We start from the raw sequence: 18,985 nt of genomic DNA on the forward strand, positions 1-18,985 counted from the left end.
CTCTGGATCTTGTCCAGTTTATGTTCACTTAATGTCTATTTGGTACTAAAGTTTTGACCTGTATCTGTTATCGTTAATCAAATGATCTTGTTATTTGTACGATTTGAGATTTATTATCATTGTATCTACATATTCACATTACTTATGTTTCAAGAAAACATGTCAACTGTTATTGATTTCTCTGTTTCAATAAAAGAAATGTTTAAAAAAAAAAAAAAGTAATGCAAATAGGCTGCCAGGAGGTGCCGCTACCCTTAGCCTCTCTTTGGGACAGATTCAATTAGACGTGCATAATGGTCAGGTGCGGAAGCTGATTTCTGCTCGCAGCCTATAGAGAATCAGCGGGACACAGATACCGCTAACCCATTGCGGCGCCCGCTCACGGCTAACTGAGACTGCCCCTTTGTGTGGTAAAAACAATACATAATTATTTAGTAACAATATATTTGGTAAGCAGTGATGTCATAACTTATATTTGCCGAGTAGTGATGTCACTAGGGTAGAATATAAGGATTCAGTAGGATTTCCTGATAGTTGGGATCTTGGCGGTTGAAAATAATGAATATAACTTTTATTGGGAGAGCAGTGGTGTCAGTGCCGTCACCTGGATCACATCCATCTATCTATCTATCGCTATACAGATAGATATATCTATATATATATTAAATATACACATATTGAGTATAGAAGATAATGGAAGTTTGTTTTATGGCCAGGAGACTCAGACAAGGCTGGGTGTTCCTCTCTGCTCTGCCACACTTTTAATGGCGTCCTGCTCCTGCCGCTCAGCCCTAAACACTCCCCAGCGATTGGCTGTCATTGCGGCGCTGTGATTGGCTGCTCTGGCCGGTTGCCACAGAGACAAGCGCAGGCAGCAGAGCTCTCCGGGGACGGCTTGCGTGCTCTGGGCACAGTCGGGGCGGGGTTTCCCTATCAGGTGTGTGTGAGAGGTCACGGGAAGCGGCTCCCTCAGCAGCGACGCTCCCGGTTCCCAGGCCTCCCCCATCTCCCCGGGACCCCGCCACGGGCAGGACTGCCATCAGCAGCACCGATTCCCTGCGCACCCTTACCCGTCACCATGTCCACGGGAGGAGACTTTGGGAACCCGCTTAGGAAATTCAAGCTGGTCTTCCTGGGAGAGCAAAGCGGTAAGAGATTATATAGGTCACCCCCTGATCAGCCCCATGCCACTCCCAGACCTGCCTCTGATCAGCCCTATGCCATGTCACCCCCAGATCTGCCTCTGATCAGCCCTATGCCATGTCACCCCCATGCCACCCCCTATGTCACCCCCAGACCTGCCTCTGATCACACCCATGTCACCGTGCCAGCCACTGATCAGCCCCAGGCCTGCCTCTGATCAGCCCTATGCCATGTCACCCCCAGATCTGCCTCTGATCAGCCCTATGCCATGTCACCCCCAGACCTGCCTCTGATCAGCCCCATGCCATGTCACCCCCAGACCTGCCTCTGATCAGCCCTATGCCATGTCACCCCCAGACCTGCCTCTGATCAGCCCTATGCCATGTCACCCCCAGACCTGCCTCTGATCAGCCCCATGCCATGTCACCCCCAGACCTGCCTCTGATCAGCCCTATGCCATGTCACCCCCAGACCTGCCTCTGATCAGCCCCGTGTCACCCCCAGATCTGCCTTTGATCAGCCCCGTGTCACCCCCTGATCTGCCTCTGATCACACCCATGTCACCCCCAGACCTGCCTTTGATCAGCCACATGTCACCCCCATGCCACCCCCTATGTCACCCCCAGACCTGCCTCTGATCACACCCATGTCACCGTGCCAGCCACTGATCAGCCCCAGGCCTGCCTCTGTCCACCCCCTTGCCACCCTCGTATCACCCCCACATCAGCTCTAGACAATCCTCTGAACACCCCCATGCCACCCTCTGATCACCCCATGTCAAACCCTGATTGCCCCCATCTCATCCCCCAAGACCATCCTCTGATCGCCCCCATGTCATTCCCCAAACCAATACCTTGATCAGCCCCATGTCACCCCCAGACCATCCTCAGATTGCCCCCAAACCATCCCCTGATCACCCCACCCGATCCCCCCCAGACCATCCTCTGATCCCCCTCCCCCAGACCATCCTCTGATTTCCCCCCCCCGACCATCCTCTGATTTCCCCCCCCCCCGACCATCCTCTGATTCCCCCCCCCCCCCCCCGACCATCCTCATTTCCCCCCCCCCCAGACCATCCTCATTTCCCCCCCCCCCAGACCATCCTCTGATCCCCCCCCCAGACCATCCTCTGATCCCCCCCCAGACCATCCTCTGATCCCCCCCCCCAGACCATCCTCTGATCCCCCCCCCCCCCCACCATCCTCTGATCCCCCCCCCCCCAGACCATCCTCTGATCCTCCCCCCCCAGACCATCCTCTGATCCTCCCCCCCCCCCCAGACCATCCTCTGATCCTCCCCCCCCCAGACCATCCTCTGATCCTCCCCCCCCCCCCAGACCATCCTCTGATCCTCCCCCCAGACCATCCTCTGATCCTCCCCCCAGACCATCCTCTGATGCCCCCCCCCCCAGACCATCCTCTGATGCCCCCCCCCAGACCATCCTCTGATGCCCCCCCCCCAGACCATCCTCTGATGCCCCCCCCCCAGACCATCCTCTGATGCCCCCCCCCCCAGACCATCCTCTGATGCCCCCCCCCCCAGACCATCCTCTGATGCCCCCCCCCCCCAGACCATCCTCTGATGCCCCCCCCCCAGACCATCCTCTGATCCCCCCCCCCAGACCATCCTCTGATCCCCCCCCCAGACCATCCTCTGATCCCCCCCCCCAGACCATCCTCTGATCCCCCCCCCCAGACCATCCTCTGATCCCCCCCCCCCCCCAGACCATCCTCTGATCCCCCCCCAGACCATCCTCTGACCCCCCCCCCCCATCTCATCCTCCCAGACCATCCTCTGACCCCCCCCCCCCCACCCAGACCATCCTCTGATCCCCCCCCCACCCAGACCATCCTCTGATCCCCCCCATCTCATCCCCCCAGACCATCCTCTGATCACCCCATCTCATCCCCCCATACCATCCCTTGATCAGCCCCATGTCGCCACCAGACTATTCTCTAATTACCCCCATGTCCCTGGTCATCCTCATCTATCCCTCTCCTGTTCCACACATCCTCCTGTCACGCCTAGCCACCCCGATCACTTATAGATCTCTATTATACATAATGATATAGAGCCCCTGCGCTGTATACGTGCTGATATACAGCGAATCCCTGCATGTAATGACCATGTGTATATAATCATGTATAATATGTGTGTATATATGATGTACATGTCTGGTGTGGGAGCAGCCTGCAATCACTGTGTATATATTGATAGCCGTGTGTGTGTGGTTTCTGATGTGAGAGATGGCCGTTCTGTATCCTCAGTGATGCCAGGTGTTGTTACTGACCCTTATACACACGTGATGCTAATGTATATAATCTCCTGTACGTGGCTCTCTATAGGGTGAGCGCAGGAAACCATGTGTCACCCTCTCCAGAATTTTTCCAGATACTGGGAATCACTGAGACCTGTAGAAAGCATCTCCCCCGTGCACTTATATGGTCCTTACATCCTTTTCATTTATATGCAGTTTATTATCCTATATGCACCTACACACCTATATGTATATTGTTTTGTACAGGCATACATTATTATTTGAACCTATAATGAGCAATTCAGCCATAAGACTTGAGCTGAGGCCTGCGTTGCCTATATATTCTGCAGGCGCAGCCGGAAACGGTCCCGTCGCATACATCTCTGCGCATACGGGGTGTGCAATTAGTGCCCTTATCAGGCAGCTCTTCATTGAGTATGCAGAGATCTGCGTGTGATGAGACAGATGCGTCATCTCTTTGCAGGTGATAGGTTACCAGTCAGTGCCTGATGGCTGCGATTGAGCAATCTGAGATGTTCTGCAGACGTCACACACAGACACAATGAGTGGAAGAGCTGCAGTACAGTGCTGTGTATGTGACAGATCCCATTCTCAGCAATCACTCCTGCATGCCGCATCTGCAGCTCCTTCTCTGATCAATACGGACTATTTACTGCAAGAATCTGGTGGATGTTAATATTCATTTGTCACTGCCGGATGAATCCACGTGGTGCTTTAGGGTTTGTCTGTATTAGAGCATGCTGGGTAATTGCTGCTGTGGTAAAGCAGGAGCAGGCCAGACACATGGGCCCGTGCTGTGCAGAATAATATACAGCAGGTGCTAATGTACAGCACTGAGCATGCTGTCTGTGAATTTGGACAGAAATAATAAAGTTGGAATTGCGCATCACGTTCTAACTCAGAGCTTGGCGGCCTAATACTCATCAGCTGTTGCTCAAGCCGTCCTGTGTGAGCGACTCTGCCGGTTTCTCCCGGATGGCAAAAAGCCGGACAAAGTTTGTCCGGCTTTTTGCCATCCGGGAGAAACCGGCCAGTGTGTTACAGCCCTTATACTCTGCTCCTGGGGACCCTGCTCCTCCCACTATATAACTCTCAGTCTATGGCTTCCTGCTGCCTCCATTCCCCTCCTCACATCATGTCACTGTCCCTGTCACATGCAGCCCTGTCCTCACTGACACATCACTCATCTCCTGATATACTCTGTGCTGCTGGGGACCCTGCTCCTCCCACTATATAACTCTCAGTCTATGGCTTCCTGCTGCCTCCATTCCCCTCCTCACATCATGTCACTGTCCCTGTCACATGCAGCCCTGTCCTCACTGACACATCACTCATCTCCTGATATACTCTGTGCTGCTGGGGACCCTGCTCCTCCCACTATATAACTCTCAGTCTGTGGCTTCCTGCTGCCTCCATTCCCCTCCTCACATCATGTCACTGCCTCTGTCACATGTAGCCCTGTCCTCACTGACACATCACTCATCTCCTGATATACTCTGTGCTGCTGGGGACCCTGCTCCTCCCACTATATATCTCAGTCTGTGACTTCCTGCTGCCTCCATTCCCCTCCTCACATCATGTCACTGCCCCTGTCACATGCTGCCCTGTCCTCACTGACACATCACCCCTCTCCTGATATACTCTGTGCTGCTGGGGAACCTGCTCCTTGCACTATAAAACTCTGTCTGGGGTGTTATCGCTGCCTCCATTCCCCTCCTCACATCATGATTTGCTTTGTGCTATTGTGAGTTTTATGATCAAATTAGTTTGAGTTTGTTGTGTGTGCGTCCACAATTGCGGCCACACGGATGAACACGAGACGAAGGTTGATAATTAAATGTCACTATGGCCTTATTGATATGCACTTTTAAGATCCATTATTGTGCTGACATGTTTAATAGCGTGGTATAATATAGTATAGTACAGTACAGCATAGCATAATGTATTGCAAAATATTATATAGCCTATTATGACATAGCATATAATGGGGCAGATGTATTAAGCCTGAAGAATTGATAAAGCAGTGTTAAGTGCAAGGTGATAATGCACCAGCCAATCAGCTTCTATCTGTCAATTTACATATTGGAGCTGATTGGCTGATGCGTTATCACCTTGCACTTATCACTGCTTTATCACTTCTCCAGGCTTAATACATCTGTCCCATTATAACAGGGGTGGGGAACCTTTTTTCTACCGAGGGCCATTGGATATTTATAAAATCCTTCGGGGGCCATACAAAAATTCTCAACTTAAAAAATTACTCTGCCCCCCCAGTAGGTCTGCCCCTTAGAGGTACTGCGTGTGCGCGCCGGAGGCGCGCGTGCCAAAAAAACGGGTGTGGCCAGTTAAAATGGGACGCGATACACATATGCCCCCAATAGTGCAGTGTCAGATCCACAATTGCCCCCACAGTGCCAGGTATACAGATGCCCCTCACAGTGCCAGGTATACAGATGCCCCTCACAGTGCCAGGTATACAGATGCCCCTCACAGTGCCAGGTATACAGATGCCCCTCACAGTGCCAGGTATACAGATGCCCCCCCGTGCTGCTTACCGCTCCTTTCGGCGGGAACGCGGAGGAGAGCGCGGCTATGTTGGGCGGCGGCGTGTAGGACTTGAAACCAGCCGCCGGTTCGAGAGCCAATCAGAGCTCGCGGACCGGCAGCCGCGGCTCCTGATTGGCTGCCGGTCCGCAAGCTCTGATTGGCTCATGAACCGGCGGCTGGTTTCAAGTCCTACACGCCGCCGCTCCCACCCGACAGCTGCGCTCTCCTCCCTGTTCTGACAGCTGAGACGCTGCCGCCGGACTGAGCGGTGGCGTGTCTCACTGAGAAGCGGGTGGGCCGGAGCAAACGGCTTTGCGGGCCTTATACGGCCCGCGGGCCGGAGGTTCCCCACCCCTGCATTATAACATAGCATAAAATAGTAATAGTATAACATAACATAGTACAGCATACTATAACAGAAAAATATAGCTTGGTAGTATAAAATAGTAATAGTATACATAGTATGGCATAGTACTGTATAATATAGAATATAATAGTACAGCATACTATAACAGAATAATATAACTTAGTATAGTATAAAATAGTAATGGTATGGCCTAGTACTGTGTAATATAGTATAAAATAGTACAGCATACTATAACAGAATAATATAGCTTAGTATAGTATAAAATAGTAATAGGATACATAGTATGGCATAGTACTGTATAATATAGAAAAGGGGTTCTCAAACTCGGTCCTCAGGACCCCACACAGTGCATGTTTTGCAGGTAACACAGCAGGTGTACAGGTGTATTAACTCACAGACACATTTTTTAAATGTCCACAGGTGGAGCAAATTATTTCACTTGTGATTCTGTGGGGAGACCTGCAAAACATTCACTGTGTGGGGTCCTGAGGACCGAGTTTGAGAACCTGTGATATAGAATAAAATAGTACAGCATACTATAACTGAATAATATAGCTTAGTATGGTGTAAAACAGTAATAGTATAACAGCATAACATAGTACTATAGTATAGTGTAACATTTTTACAATGGGGGTCATTCCGAGTTGTTCGCTCGCAAGCTGCTTTTAGCAGCTTTGCACACGCTAAGCCGCCGCCTACTGGGAGTGAATCTTAGCTTATCAAAATTGCGAACGAAAGATTCTCTAAATTGCGAATAGACACTTCTTAGCAGTTTCTGAGTAGCTCCAGACTTACTCGGCATCTGCGATCAGTTCAGTCAGTTTCGTTCCTGGTTTGACGTCACAAACACACCCAGCGTTCGCCCAGACACTCCTCCGTTTCTCCAGCCACTCCCGCGTTTTTCCCAGAAACGGTAGCGTTTTTTCACACACTCCCATTAAACGGCCAGTTTCCGCCCAGAAACACCCACTTCCTGTCAATCACATTACGATCACCAGAACGAAGAAAAAGCCTCGTAATGCCGTGAGTAAAAAACCTAACTGCATAGCAAATTTACTTGGCGCAGTCACACTGCGGACATTGCGCATTAGCGACTAATCGCTCCGTTGCGAGAAAAAAATAACGAGCGAACAACTCGGAATGACCCCCCAATGTCAAAATGTGATTTTCAGAGTCCTATGGCCTCTCCTGCATTATATTTGTGACCAGTGCATCACACAGACATTGCGCTGTGGGTGCTTCCTCAGCTTACAGTTGTGGGTCGCTCTGGCATTTATTCGGCACACTTGGCGTAGCGTTGCGGTGTAGGTGCTTTCTCAGCTTATAGTCATGGGTCGCTCTGGCATTTATTTGGCACACTTGGCGTAGCATTGCACTGTGGGTGGTTTCTCAGCTTATAGTCATGGGTCATTGTGGCATTTATTTGGCACACTTGGGTTGCTCTGGCATTTATTTGGCACACTTGGCGTAGCATTGCACTGTGGGTGGTTTATCAGCTTATAGTCATGGGTCGCTCTGGCATTTATTCGGCACACTTGGGTCGCTCTGGCATTTATTTGGCACACTTGGCGTAGCATTGCACTGTGGGTGGTTTTTCAGCTTATAGTCATGGGTCATTGTGGCATTTATTTGGCACACTTGGGTTGCTCTGGCATTTATTTGGCACACTTGGCGTAGCATTGCACTGTGGGTGGTTTCTCAGCTTATAGTCATGGGTCACTCTGGCATTTATTCGGCACACTTGGCGTAACGTGGGTAATGGCACCAGTCCTCGCCCAGTTCTCCCTCAGTATCTGAGATCAGAAGCTTCTGGCATTCCTGCTGGATGAGCCCTGGATAAGCTTCAACCCTGTAAATACAGCTGTTGTTCTGGGGGAATGTGACCGGTGTGTACTGAGGACGTATCAGACACAGGCTCCAGTGTCACAATGACATTTTATTGACCTTTAATCTTCTTTTATTGCATCTGTCCACAGACATTGTATGAAATGCTGATAACAAGGAGCTGACTCCCAGCCTCTGATCAGTCACCTATGACGTTATTCTCACCTTTAACCCTTCTGATGCTTATTACAGCGGCAGCTCTCACATAGGTGACCCCGAGAGGGTACAGGTGCCACCTGTCTCATTAATAAAGGGAATATACAGTATCTGTGATCTGATGTGTATAGCTGTAGCACAGGTCATTGCTGAGGGGCTCATTGCTGGAAGGGACCCCCCTCACTGTGGGTATAGGATGACGGATTTTGCTATGTGCACCGTACAGCGAGAAGGGATCCTTCTTCTGCCTATTGGGCCGCACTGTGGTGCGCTGAATATTCCGTAGATGTCTGTAAATGAACACCTCGTTCTGTAATAAACTAGACTGTAAATGCCACCAGGTTCCTGCTTTGTCACATACGTCTGCGATAGCCTCGTACTTTTAAAGCGCATCTGTAAAGCCTTTTAAATGCACTTTAACTCCTAAGGTGGATGGACCTGTAGACGCCATCAGATAAGTATTCTCCTAGTGCGAAGTCTGACGGATACATCAATGGTTAGTGAACACAACAGCGTTCTGTGGGGGGCGCAGACTAAGCACCTGATACCGCTGCTTTCACCTAGTGCCATCTCCCAGCTCACAGTGTATCAGCCCTTTACCGAGCCGCTTCCCATTCCTGTGACCCTAGTGAGACTCATCCCCATTGTCTGTGCGACCTGTCTCCCAAGACTCCGGAACTAGAGAGGAAGAGGGTGTTGCTTCCCCTCGCAGCTCTTCCATGTGATACGGATGCCCCCAGATGTGTGTAATGCTGCTGATCCCAGCTCCTGGGGGGGTAGTAAATGTAATCTATCCATGAGTCATGAGTAGGGAATACACTTAGGGCAGGAAATTGGAATTCTTGGCAGTGCGGACGAGCAGAGCACTTCCAAGCGGATCAATACGTTTATGTGTCCGGTAGTGCGTCTGCAGATCGCTCCTGATAAATCTGCGCTGAGTGCCCCAGGTGTTTCTACGGCATACCCTCTAATGAGCTGGGGCAGTAACGCCCTGGCATCATACATTGGTGGTGACGGCAGGCCTGGCACTCGCAGCTTACTGGTAGGTAAATCCTGGTTTTAGGTTTACTAGGCAGACATTCAGTGAGTGCATTGGCTGCTGCAGAGAAATGCGTGCCCCAGTGTGTTATACGAGTACTGGGATAGCTAGTCCTAGTGTACATCGCACAGTGCGCCACATTCTGATGCGGCCGCAATGCCGACGCAGCATCGATCCTTTTCAGTGACGGAATTGCAAGGCAGTGCAAGTGTAGCAGCCGACCCACAAGTGGACAAAGACACCCACCGAATCCATCGCAACATTTTAAGCAACTGCGTACCCCGTCGCAACCACGACACAGAAGCGAGGAACATAGACTCCCATCAGTGTCTCCGCAGCTGCGCAGAATGGCTGCGACACTGGTGCCACGTTTTATGCGTAGGAGATTGCATTTGAACGCAGACACGCCCAGAAATCGGTCACGCCTGCATTTTAGCAGACACTCCCCGTTACCGCCCCCCAAATGGCCTCTTCCTGTCACTCACTCTCTGCGAGCGGCATCGCAAAGGTACCTTGGCGTGTTTGCACTGCGGCTGTGACGTATGCGCGGTCTGCTGATAATCGCTCAGTGGTGACCGCATCAGGCCCTATGTTATTCTTAGAGGTAGTCACTGACTAACGTGGTCTTTACATGTTATTATAACTCACGCAATCACAGACGCTGTTAGCACAAAAATGAAAGTGTTGTGTTTATAATGCGTCATTATGTCCATACATCGCTTACGTCGTTAATGACATATTGCTGGCAGTATGCAGACTTTGTATACATGGGTCACGTTACATGTTGTTGGAATGAAGGGTTTCCAATGTTAGGCCAGACTGAATCATATATAAAACATAAGGGGGGGGGGGGGGGTTTCAATTCAAAGCGCTGTCCTGTGGCAATGTCCTTCTGTGCACATGTCGACCACAAACACTATGGCTAATGTTGCCAGCTTTTGCTGCCACCGGGGGGCAATGTGTCATCCCGGAGCTGCTCATAGCATCCATTGCGCTGAATTGAATCTCCCCATAGTGTTCCATAGCGACATACAGGAAGATTGGGATCATCTTGTATTAGCCCCAGTATACACAATCATCTGAAACTGAATGTGTAGTGCTGAAGGTCTCTAGCCAGCCCCTATTGGGGCGTATATGGATGTTGGCTGCCGGGAGATTTACCATGGTATGCTATTTGTCCCTTCCCTGCCATACATTCTGCAGCTGTACTGGGTGATTTCCCTCCGCTGTCAGGTAATTTAATATTAGACGGCAGATAATAACCAGATGACCCATCCAGTTTGCCTTTAGGGTTAGTGTAGGGGATTGGGTTAGGGTATTAAGGAAAGGGTATTGGGGTTGGTTTAGTGGTTTGCGATAGGGTATTAAGTTAGTTTAGGGGGATTGGGAGAGGGGGTTAGGGTTTGTATAGCGGTTTGGGATAGGGTATTAGGGTTAGTTTAAGCAATTGGGGTAGGGTATTGGGGTTTGTTTAGCGGTTTGGGATAGGGTATTAAGTATAGCGGTTATGGTTAGTTTTATTGAGGATGGGCCTTAATCTTCTTCCCCTGGATTTTCCCGTTTAATTGTAAAGTAATTAATTGTAGGAAGATTTGCTGGCACGTATTTGCTGGTACGTCATTATTATACTTTTACTTTTCAGAAAAATTTACCAATCCTAAAGAGGTTAAGTGGATGTGTTGCCTGTAGCAACCAATCAGATTGCAGCTATCGTTTTTATTAAACATACTAGATAAACAATTGGCAGAATCTGATTCGTTGCTGTGGGCAACACCTCCTTTTTAGAAGGTTTGATAAATCTTCCCCATGTGGTGTGGGGCTATATGAATAAATGTGTTGTTGTCTGTTGCGTCCCTTTACTCTTGGCTGGGAATACACCATCCGTACTGACCAGCCAATGACAAGTTTCTAACTTCTTTGTATGTATCTATGTATTGTTCGCTCTAAGATTTTTCGGGCAGGGTGCCGATGACTGAGGAGGGCAAAAGTTTGGATGCAACGCATCACTAAAGCTTTTACATACAATTATCGTAATAAATTATATATACTCTAATGCACCCAAAATCGTGTACTACCCCCAGTTCATATTACGCTTCACAGTAGTGACTCACAATCCTATTGCACCACAAAGTAGTGACTCCTAATTTATATGTAGACCTCTGGACTGTGTGATTTGTACACAGGGGCGGAGCCATTTGTGTCACAGTAGCCCAAATAACGATCGGATTCTATAAAGATGTGGGAGGAGCTACAGCTGTGCGTGTGTGTGCTCACGTGTGGAGTAACAGAGGTTCCCAAACGCAGTCCTCAAGGCACCCTAACAGTCCAGGATTTAGGTACAGATGGTTAAATCAAATTGACCAAGGTGCTAATTAAGTTACCTGTGGCCAATCATGGATAACCTTTATATCCAGGACTGTCGGGGTGCCTTGAGGACCACGTTTGTGAACCTCTGGAGTAACACTTTACCATTGTTACAGCTGCAGTGCAAGCAACAGCACATTTTGGAGGGGAATTAAATTTCCTAACATTGATGCGTTCCATGAGATGTGAGGGAAAACTTGTTATGTGCAGGCTATTGTAACTGGCTGATATATGTGCACTTGGGCGTCCTCGCACATTGCCATAAATCCTAATGCGATTCATCGTTTTACCTTGAAATAACCAGTGTCTGTATTTCTGCTGTGTTCAAATTCAGAGACAGATCTTTTCTCTGCCTGTGTATGGCAGATAGGCTTTCCTCAGTGGAATGATGAGCATGCTGTGGCTTGTAGTTCCACTTAGGAGGGCTCAGAGCATAGTTTGAATGCTGGACTTGTTGTGTCCCGTGTTATCGATGGGCGCAGTTCCATTTCACAGTAGCGTCTAGGTCCAAGAGTTTATGTAGTGGCGTCTGCGTTGCGGAGAAACGCGACTTGAGTTGTGCGGCTATTTTTTGCCATTGGGTGTGGTGCTGTCCTCTTGTGCTGCAACTCAGTGTGAAAGCAGGGGTTTGCCATTGTCTTGTAGTCTCCTAGGTAACGGAAATGCGTTTTCATATACTGTGGGAGTAGCTGCTGGAGAGGGAGGAAGAGATGAATTTACTATATAACAGACTAGTGGGACTGACATGGGCTGTATCTGTAATTTTAGTGAAAGCTTGTTTCCGGATCCTGTCGAACCTGCGGCGAGGTTATAGGATAGACGTCCATGTTGTTGGGTGGAGTTGGGGGTATGCTCCTGAGGCTGCAGTGTGACTCCCGCCTCACCATTAGCACAGCTTTGTAGGGTTGATGATGTCTGGGAGCCTCCAGCCCAGCTGGAAAGACACGTTTGCTTTGTGAGTGCAGCCGAGCGAGGGATACGTGTCCGGACAGCTGGGATGGGAGGTGCAGCGGTGTCTGGGCAGAGAGCTGCGCTGTGCTGGGATTATCTCTGCAGTGCTGCTGAAGGTATCTTGTGTTCCTCTTCTGGTCCCCAACTATTCTCATCACAGACCGTCCGGGTCACACAAGGCGCTAATGGGCCTATGTACTAAGCCTTGGGTGGAGATAAAGTGGAGAGAGAGAAAGTATCAGACAACTCACTGTCATTTCTCTGACGTCCTAAGTGGATGCTGGGACTCCGTAAGGACCATGGGGAATAGCGGCTCCGCAGGAGACTGGGCACGACTAAAGAAAGCTTTAGGACTACCTGGTGTGCACTGGCTCCTCCCCCTATGACCCTCCTCCAGACCTCAGTTAGATTCTTGTGCCCGGCTGAGCTGGATGCACACTAGGGGCTCCTGAGCTCCTAGAAAGAAAGTATATGTTAGGTTTTTTATTTTACAGTGAGACCTGCTGGCAACAGGCTCACTGCATCGAGGGACTAAGGGGAGAAGAAGCGAACCTACCTGCTTGCAGCCAGCTTGGGCTTCTTAGGCTACTGGACACCATTAGCACCAGAGGGATCGACCGCATGGAACCGGCCATTGATGTTCGGTCCCGGAGCCGCGCCGCCGGCCCCCTTACAGAGCCAGAAGCAAGAAGAGTCCGGAAAATCGGCGGCAGAAGACATCAGTCTTCACCAAGGTAGCGCACAGCACTGCAGCTGTGCGCCATTGCTCCTCATACACACTTCACACTCCGGTCACTGAGGGTGCAGGGCGCTGGGGGGGGGGGGGGGGCGCCCTGAGAAGCAATAAATACACCTTGGCTGGCAAAATAATCACAATATATAGCCCCAGAGGCTATATATGTGATAAATACCCCTGCCAGAATCCAGAAAAAAGCGGGAGAAAAGTCCGCGAAAAAGGGGCGGAGCTATCTCCCTCAGCACACTGGCGCCATTTTCTCTTCACAGTGCAGCTGGAAGACTGCTCCCCAGGCTCTCCCCTGTAGTTTTCAGGCTCAAAGGGTTAAAAAGAGAGGGGGGGCACTAAATTTAGGCGCAATATTGTTTATACAAGCAGCTATTGGGGGGAAAAATCACTCAGTTATAGTGTTAATCCCTGCATTATATAGCGCTCTGGTGTGTGCTGGCATACTCTCTCTGTCTCCCCAAAGGACTTTGTGGGGTCCTGTCCTCAGTCAGAGCATTCCCTGTGTGTGTGCTGTGTGTCGGTATGGCTGTGTCGACATGTGGGATGAGGAAGGTTACGTGGAGGTGGAGCAGAGGCCGATAAATGGGATGTCGCCCCCTGTGGGGCCGACACCAGAGTGGATGGATAGGTGGAAGGTATTAACCGACAATGTCAACTCCTTACATAGAAGGCTGGATGACGTAAAACAGCTGTGGGACAGCCGGCTTCTCAGCCCGCGCCTGCCCAGGCGTCTCAAAGGCCATCAGGGGCTCAAAAAAGCGCCCGTTACCTCAGATGGCAGACACAGATGTCGACACGGAGTCTGACTCCAGTGTCGACGAGGTTGAGACATATACACAATCCACTAGGAACATCCGTTACATGATCTCGGCAATGAAAAATGTGTTAAGCATTTCTGACCTGAACCCAAGTACCACATAAAAGGGGTTTTATTTTTGGGGAGAAAAAGCAGCCAGTGTTTTGTTCCCCCATCAGATGAATGAATGAAGTGTGTAAAAAGTAGCGAGGGTTCCCCCGATAAGAAACTGGTAATTTCTAAAAAGTTACTGATGGCGTACCCTTTCCCGCCAGTGGATAGGTCACGTTGGGAGATATCCCTTAGGGTGGATAAGGCGCTCACACATTTGTCAAAAAAGGTGGCACTGCCGTCTTAGGATACGGCCACCTTGAAGGAGCCTGCTGATAAAAAGCAGGAGGCTATCCTGAAGTCTGTATATACACACTCAGGTTATATACTGAGACCTGCAATTACCTCAGCATAAATAGTGCTGCTGCAGCGTGGTCTGATACCAAGTCAGATAATATTAATACTCTAAGACAGGGATAATAGTTTGCTAACATAGAGCATATTAAAGACGTCGTCTTAGATATAAAGGATGCACAGAGGGATATTTGCCGTCTGGCATCCAGAATTAATGCAATGTCCATTCTGCCAGGAGGGTATTAGAAACCCGGCAGTGGACAGGTGATGCTGCCTATAAAAGGCACATGGAGATTCTGCCTTATAAGGGTGAGGAATTGTTTGGGGATGGTCTCTGGGACCTCGTATCCACAGCAACAGCTGGGAAGAAAATTTTTTACCTCAGGTTTCCTCACAGCCTAAGAAAGCACTGTATTTTCAGGTACAGTCCTTTCGGCTTCAGAAAAGCAAGCAGGTCAAAGGCGCTTCCTTTCTGCACAGAGACAAGGGAAGAAGGAAAAAGCTGCACCAGCAGCCAGTTCCCAGGATCAAAAATCTTCGCCCGCTTCCTCTGAGTCCACCGCATGACGTTGGGGCTCCACAGGTGGAGACAGGTGCGGTAGGGGCGCGTCTCGGGAACTTCAGGGACCAGTGGGCTTGCCCACAGGTGGATCCCTAGGTTCTGCAAATAGTATCACAGGGATACAGGCTGGAGTTCGAGGAGACTCCCCCTCGCCGTTACCTCACATCAGCCTTGCCTGCTGCCCTCGGAGAATGGTAGTACTGGCGGCAATTCACAAGCTGTACTTCCAGCAGGTGAAATCAAGGTACCCCTCCTTCAACAAGGCCGGGGTTACTATTCCAAAATGTTGTGGTACCGAAACCAGACGGTTAGGTGATACCCATTCTAAAATTGAAAGCCTTGAACACTTTTATATACGAAGGTTCAAGTTCAAAATGGAATCGCTCATGGAATTTCATGGTATCACTGGACATCAAGGATGCTTACCTGCATGTCCCTATTTACCCTCTTCACCAGGAGTACCTCAAAATTGTGGTACAGGATTGTCATTACCAATTCCAGACGTTGCCGTTGGTCTGTCCCCGGCACAGAGGTATTTACCAAGGTAATGGCCGAAATAATATTCCCGTACTTGGAAGATCTCCTTATAAAGGCGAGGTCCAGGGAGCAGTTGTTCGGCGGAGTAGCACTATCTCGGGAAGTGCTACAACAGCACGGCTGGATTCTGAATATTCCAAAGTCGCAGCTGGTTCCTACGACGCGTCTACTGTTCCTGGGTATGGTTCTGGACACAGAAAAGGATAAAAAGGGTTTCTCCCGGAGGAGAAGTCCAAGGAGTTGTCGTCTCTAGACAGAGACCTCCTAATACGTATACAGGTGTCGGTGCATCAATGCACGCGAGCCCTGGGAAGGATGGTAGCTTCTTACGAAGAAATTCCATTCGCCAGGTCCCATGCAAGGATTTTCCAGTGGGATCTGTTGGACAAGTGGTCCGGGTCGCATCTTCAGATGCATCTGCGGATAACCCTGTCTCCAAGGGCCAGGGTGTCGCTGTTGTGGTGGCTGCAGAGTGCTCATCTTCTAGGGGGCCGCAGATTCGGCATACAGGACTGGGTCCTGGTGACCACGGATGCCAGCCTTCGAGGCTGGGGGGCAGTCACACAGGGAAGAAACTTCCAAGGCTATGGAGAAGTCAAGAGACTTCCCTACACATAAATATTCTGGAACTAAGGGCCATTTACAATGCCCTAAGTCAGGCTAGACCCCTGCTTCAACACCGGCCGGTGCTGATCCAGTCAGACAACATCACGGCGGTCGCTCATGTAAACCGACAGGGCGGCACAAGAAGCAGGATGGCGATGGCAGAAGCCACAAGGATTCTCCGATGGGCGGAAAATCATGTGTTAGCACTGTCAGCAGTGTTCATTCCCGGAGTGGACAACTGAGAAGCAGACTTTCTCAGAAGACACGACCTCCACCCGGGAGAGTGGGGACTTCATCCAGAAGTTTTCCAAATGATTGTACACCGTTGGGAAAGGCCACAGGTGGACATGATGGCGTCCCGCCTCAACAAAAAGCTACAAAGATATTGCGCCAGGTCAAGGGACCCTCAGGCGATAGCTGTGGACGCTCTGTTAACACCGTGGGTGTACCAGTCGGTGTATGTGTTCCCTTCTCTGCCTCTCTTACCCAGGGTAATGAGAATAATAAGAAGGGGAGGAGTAAGAACTATACTCATTGTTCCGGGTTGGCCAAGAAGAGCTTGGTAACCAGAACTCCAAGAAATGATCTCAGAGGACCCATGGCCTCTGCCGCTCAGACAGGACCTGCTGCAGCAGGGGGCCTGTCTGTTCCAAGACGTACCGCGGCTGCGTTTGACGGCATGGCGGTTGAACGCCGGATCCTGAAGGAAAAGGGCATTCCGGAGGAAGTTATCCCTACGCTATTTAAAGCTAGGAAAGAAGTGAACGCAAACCATTATTACCGCATATGGTGGAAATATGTTGCGTGCTGTGAGGCCAGGAAGGCCCCAAAGGAGAAATTTCAGCTAGGTCGATTTCTGCACTTCCTACAGTCAGAGGTGACTATGGGCCTAAAATTGGGTTCCATGAAGGTCCAGATTTCGGCTCTATCGATTTTCTTCCAAAATAGAACTGGCTTCACTGCCTGAAGTTCGGACTTTTGTTAAGGGAGTGCTGCATAGTCAGCCCCCGTTTGTGCCTCAAGTGGCACCGTGGGATCTAAACGTGGTGTTGGATTTCCTGAAGTCGCATTGGGTTGAGCCACTTAAATCCGTGGAGCTACAATACCTCACGTGGAAAGTGGTCATGCTGTGGGCTGTGGCGTCGGCCAGGCGTGTATCGGAATTGGCGGCTTTGTCATACAAAAGCCTTATCTGTATTTTATATGGATAAGGCGGAATTGAGGACTCGTTCCCAATTCCTTCCTAAGGTGGTATCAGTTTTTCATGTGAACCAACCTATTGTGGTGCCTGCGGCTACTTGGGACTTGGAGGATTCCAAGTTACTGGACGTAGTCAGGGCCCTGAAAAGTATATGTTTCCAGGACGGCTGGAGTCAGGAAAACTGACTCGCTATTTATCCTGTATGCACCCAACAAGCTGGGTGCTCCTGCTTCTAAGCAGACTATTGCTCGCTGGATCTGTAGCACGATTCAACTTGAACATGCTGCGGCTGGACTGCCGCACCCTAAATCTGTAAAAGCCCATTCCACGAGGAAAGTGGGCTCTTCTTGGGTGGCTGCCCGAGGGGTCTCGGCTTTACAACTTTGCCGAGCTGTTACTTGGTCGGGTTCAAACATTTTTGCAACAGTCTACAAGTTTGATACCCTGGCTGAGGAGGACCTAGAGTTTGCTCATTCGGTGCTGCAGAGTCATCCGCACTCTCCCGCCCGTTTGGGAGCTTTGGTATAATCCCCATGGTCCTTACGGAGTCCCAGCATCCACTTAGGACGTCAGAGAAAATAAGATTTTACTCACCGGTAAATCTATTTCTCGTAGTCCGTAGTGGATGCTGGGCGCCCATCCCAAGTGCGGATTGTCTGCAATACTTGTTTATAGTTATTGCCTAACTAAAGGGTTATTGTTGAGCCATCTGTTGAGAGGCTCAGTTATATTTCATACTGTTAACTGGGTATAGTATCACGAGTTATACGGTGTGATTGGTGTGGCTGGTATGAGTCTTACCCGGGATTCAAAATCCTTCCTTATTGTGTCAGCTCTTCCGGGCACAGTGTCCTAACTGAGGCTTGGAGGAGGGTCATAGGGGGAGGAGCCAGTGCACACCAGGTAGTCCTAAAGCTTTCTTTAGTTGTGCCCAGTCTCCTGCGGAGCCGCTATTCCCCATGTTCTTACGGAGTCCCAGCATCCACTACGGACTACGAGAGATAGATTTACCGGTGAGTAAAATCTTATTTTTTTTCAAACACAGCCTGTGACATATACCCGTTAGTCTGCGCACAATGGGGTCGATTCAATTCGGCAACAGTTGAATAGCGCCGGGAGTTTGCTCCCGGCGCTATTCAATACAGCGACGACTGACCCGCAATTGTTGGGAATTCTACTCTCATCCCCGGGGGATGAGAGAAGAAACCCGACAAAAGTGCTGCCGCGAGGCTGATTCTGTCGGGAATCAGCATCGCCGCGGGTAGTTAAGTCGGAGAATGCCCTTTCTCCCGACAAAAATACCTGTTAAGTTGGCGAGAACGGGCCATCTCCGACTTAACTGGAGCTGAATTGAATAGCGTCGGGAGCTAATTCCCGGCGCTATTCAACTGTTGCCGAATTGAA

At 50.0% G+C, this 18,985-nt stretch overlaps 1 protein-coding gene across 2 annotated transcripts in view; it reads left to right on the plus strand.

Annotated features, from left to right (window-relative positions):
- The first annotated feature begins 862 nt into the window (after positions 1-862).
- RAB6A (RAB6A, member RAS oncogene family) overlaps positions 863-18,985 on the plus strand; it is a 40,591-nt gene continuing 22,468 nt past the window's right edge. Inside the window, exon 1 of one of the 2 annotated variants that reach the window (XM_063951181.1) lies at positions 863-1,148. In XM_063951181.1, the coding sequence (XP_063807251.1) occupies positions 1,079-1,148 (70 nt within the window). In that variant the 5' untranslated portion in view covers positions 863-1,078. The remainder of the gene's footprint in view (positions 1,149-18,985) is intronic. The other variant, XM_063951180.1, reaches the window with a different exon arrangement.

Source organism: Pseudophryne corroboree, chromosome 2 (assembly GCF_028390025.1).
Source record: "Pseudophryne corroboree isolate aPseCor3 chromosome 2, aPseCor3.hap2, whole genome shotgun sequence".
In the NCBI taxonomy this organism is placed as follows: Eukaryota; Metazoa; Chordata; class Amphibia; order Anura; family Myobatrachidae; genus Pseudophryne; species Pseudophryne corroboree.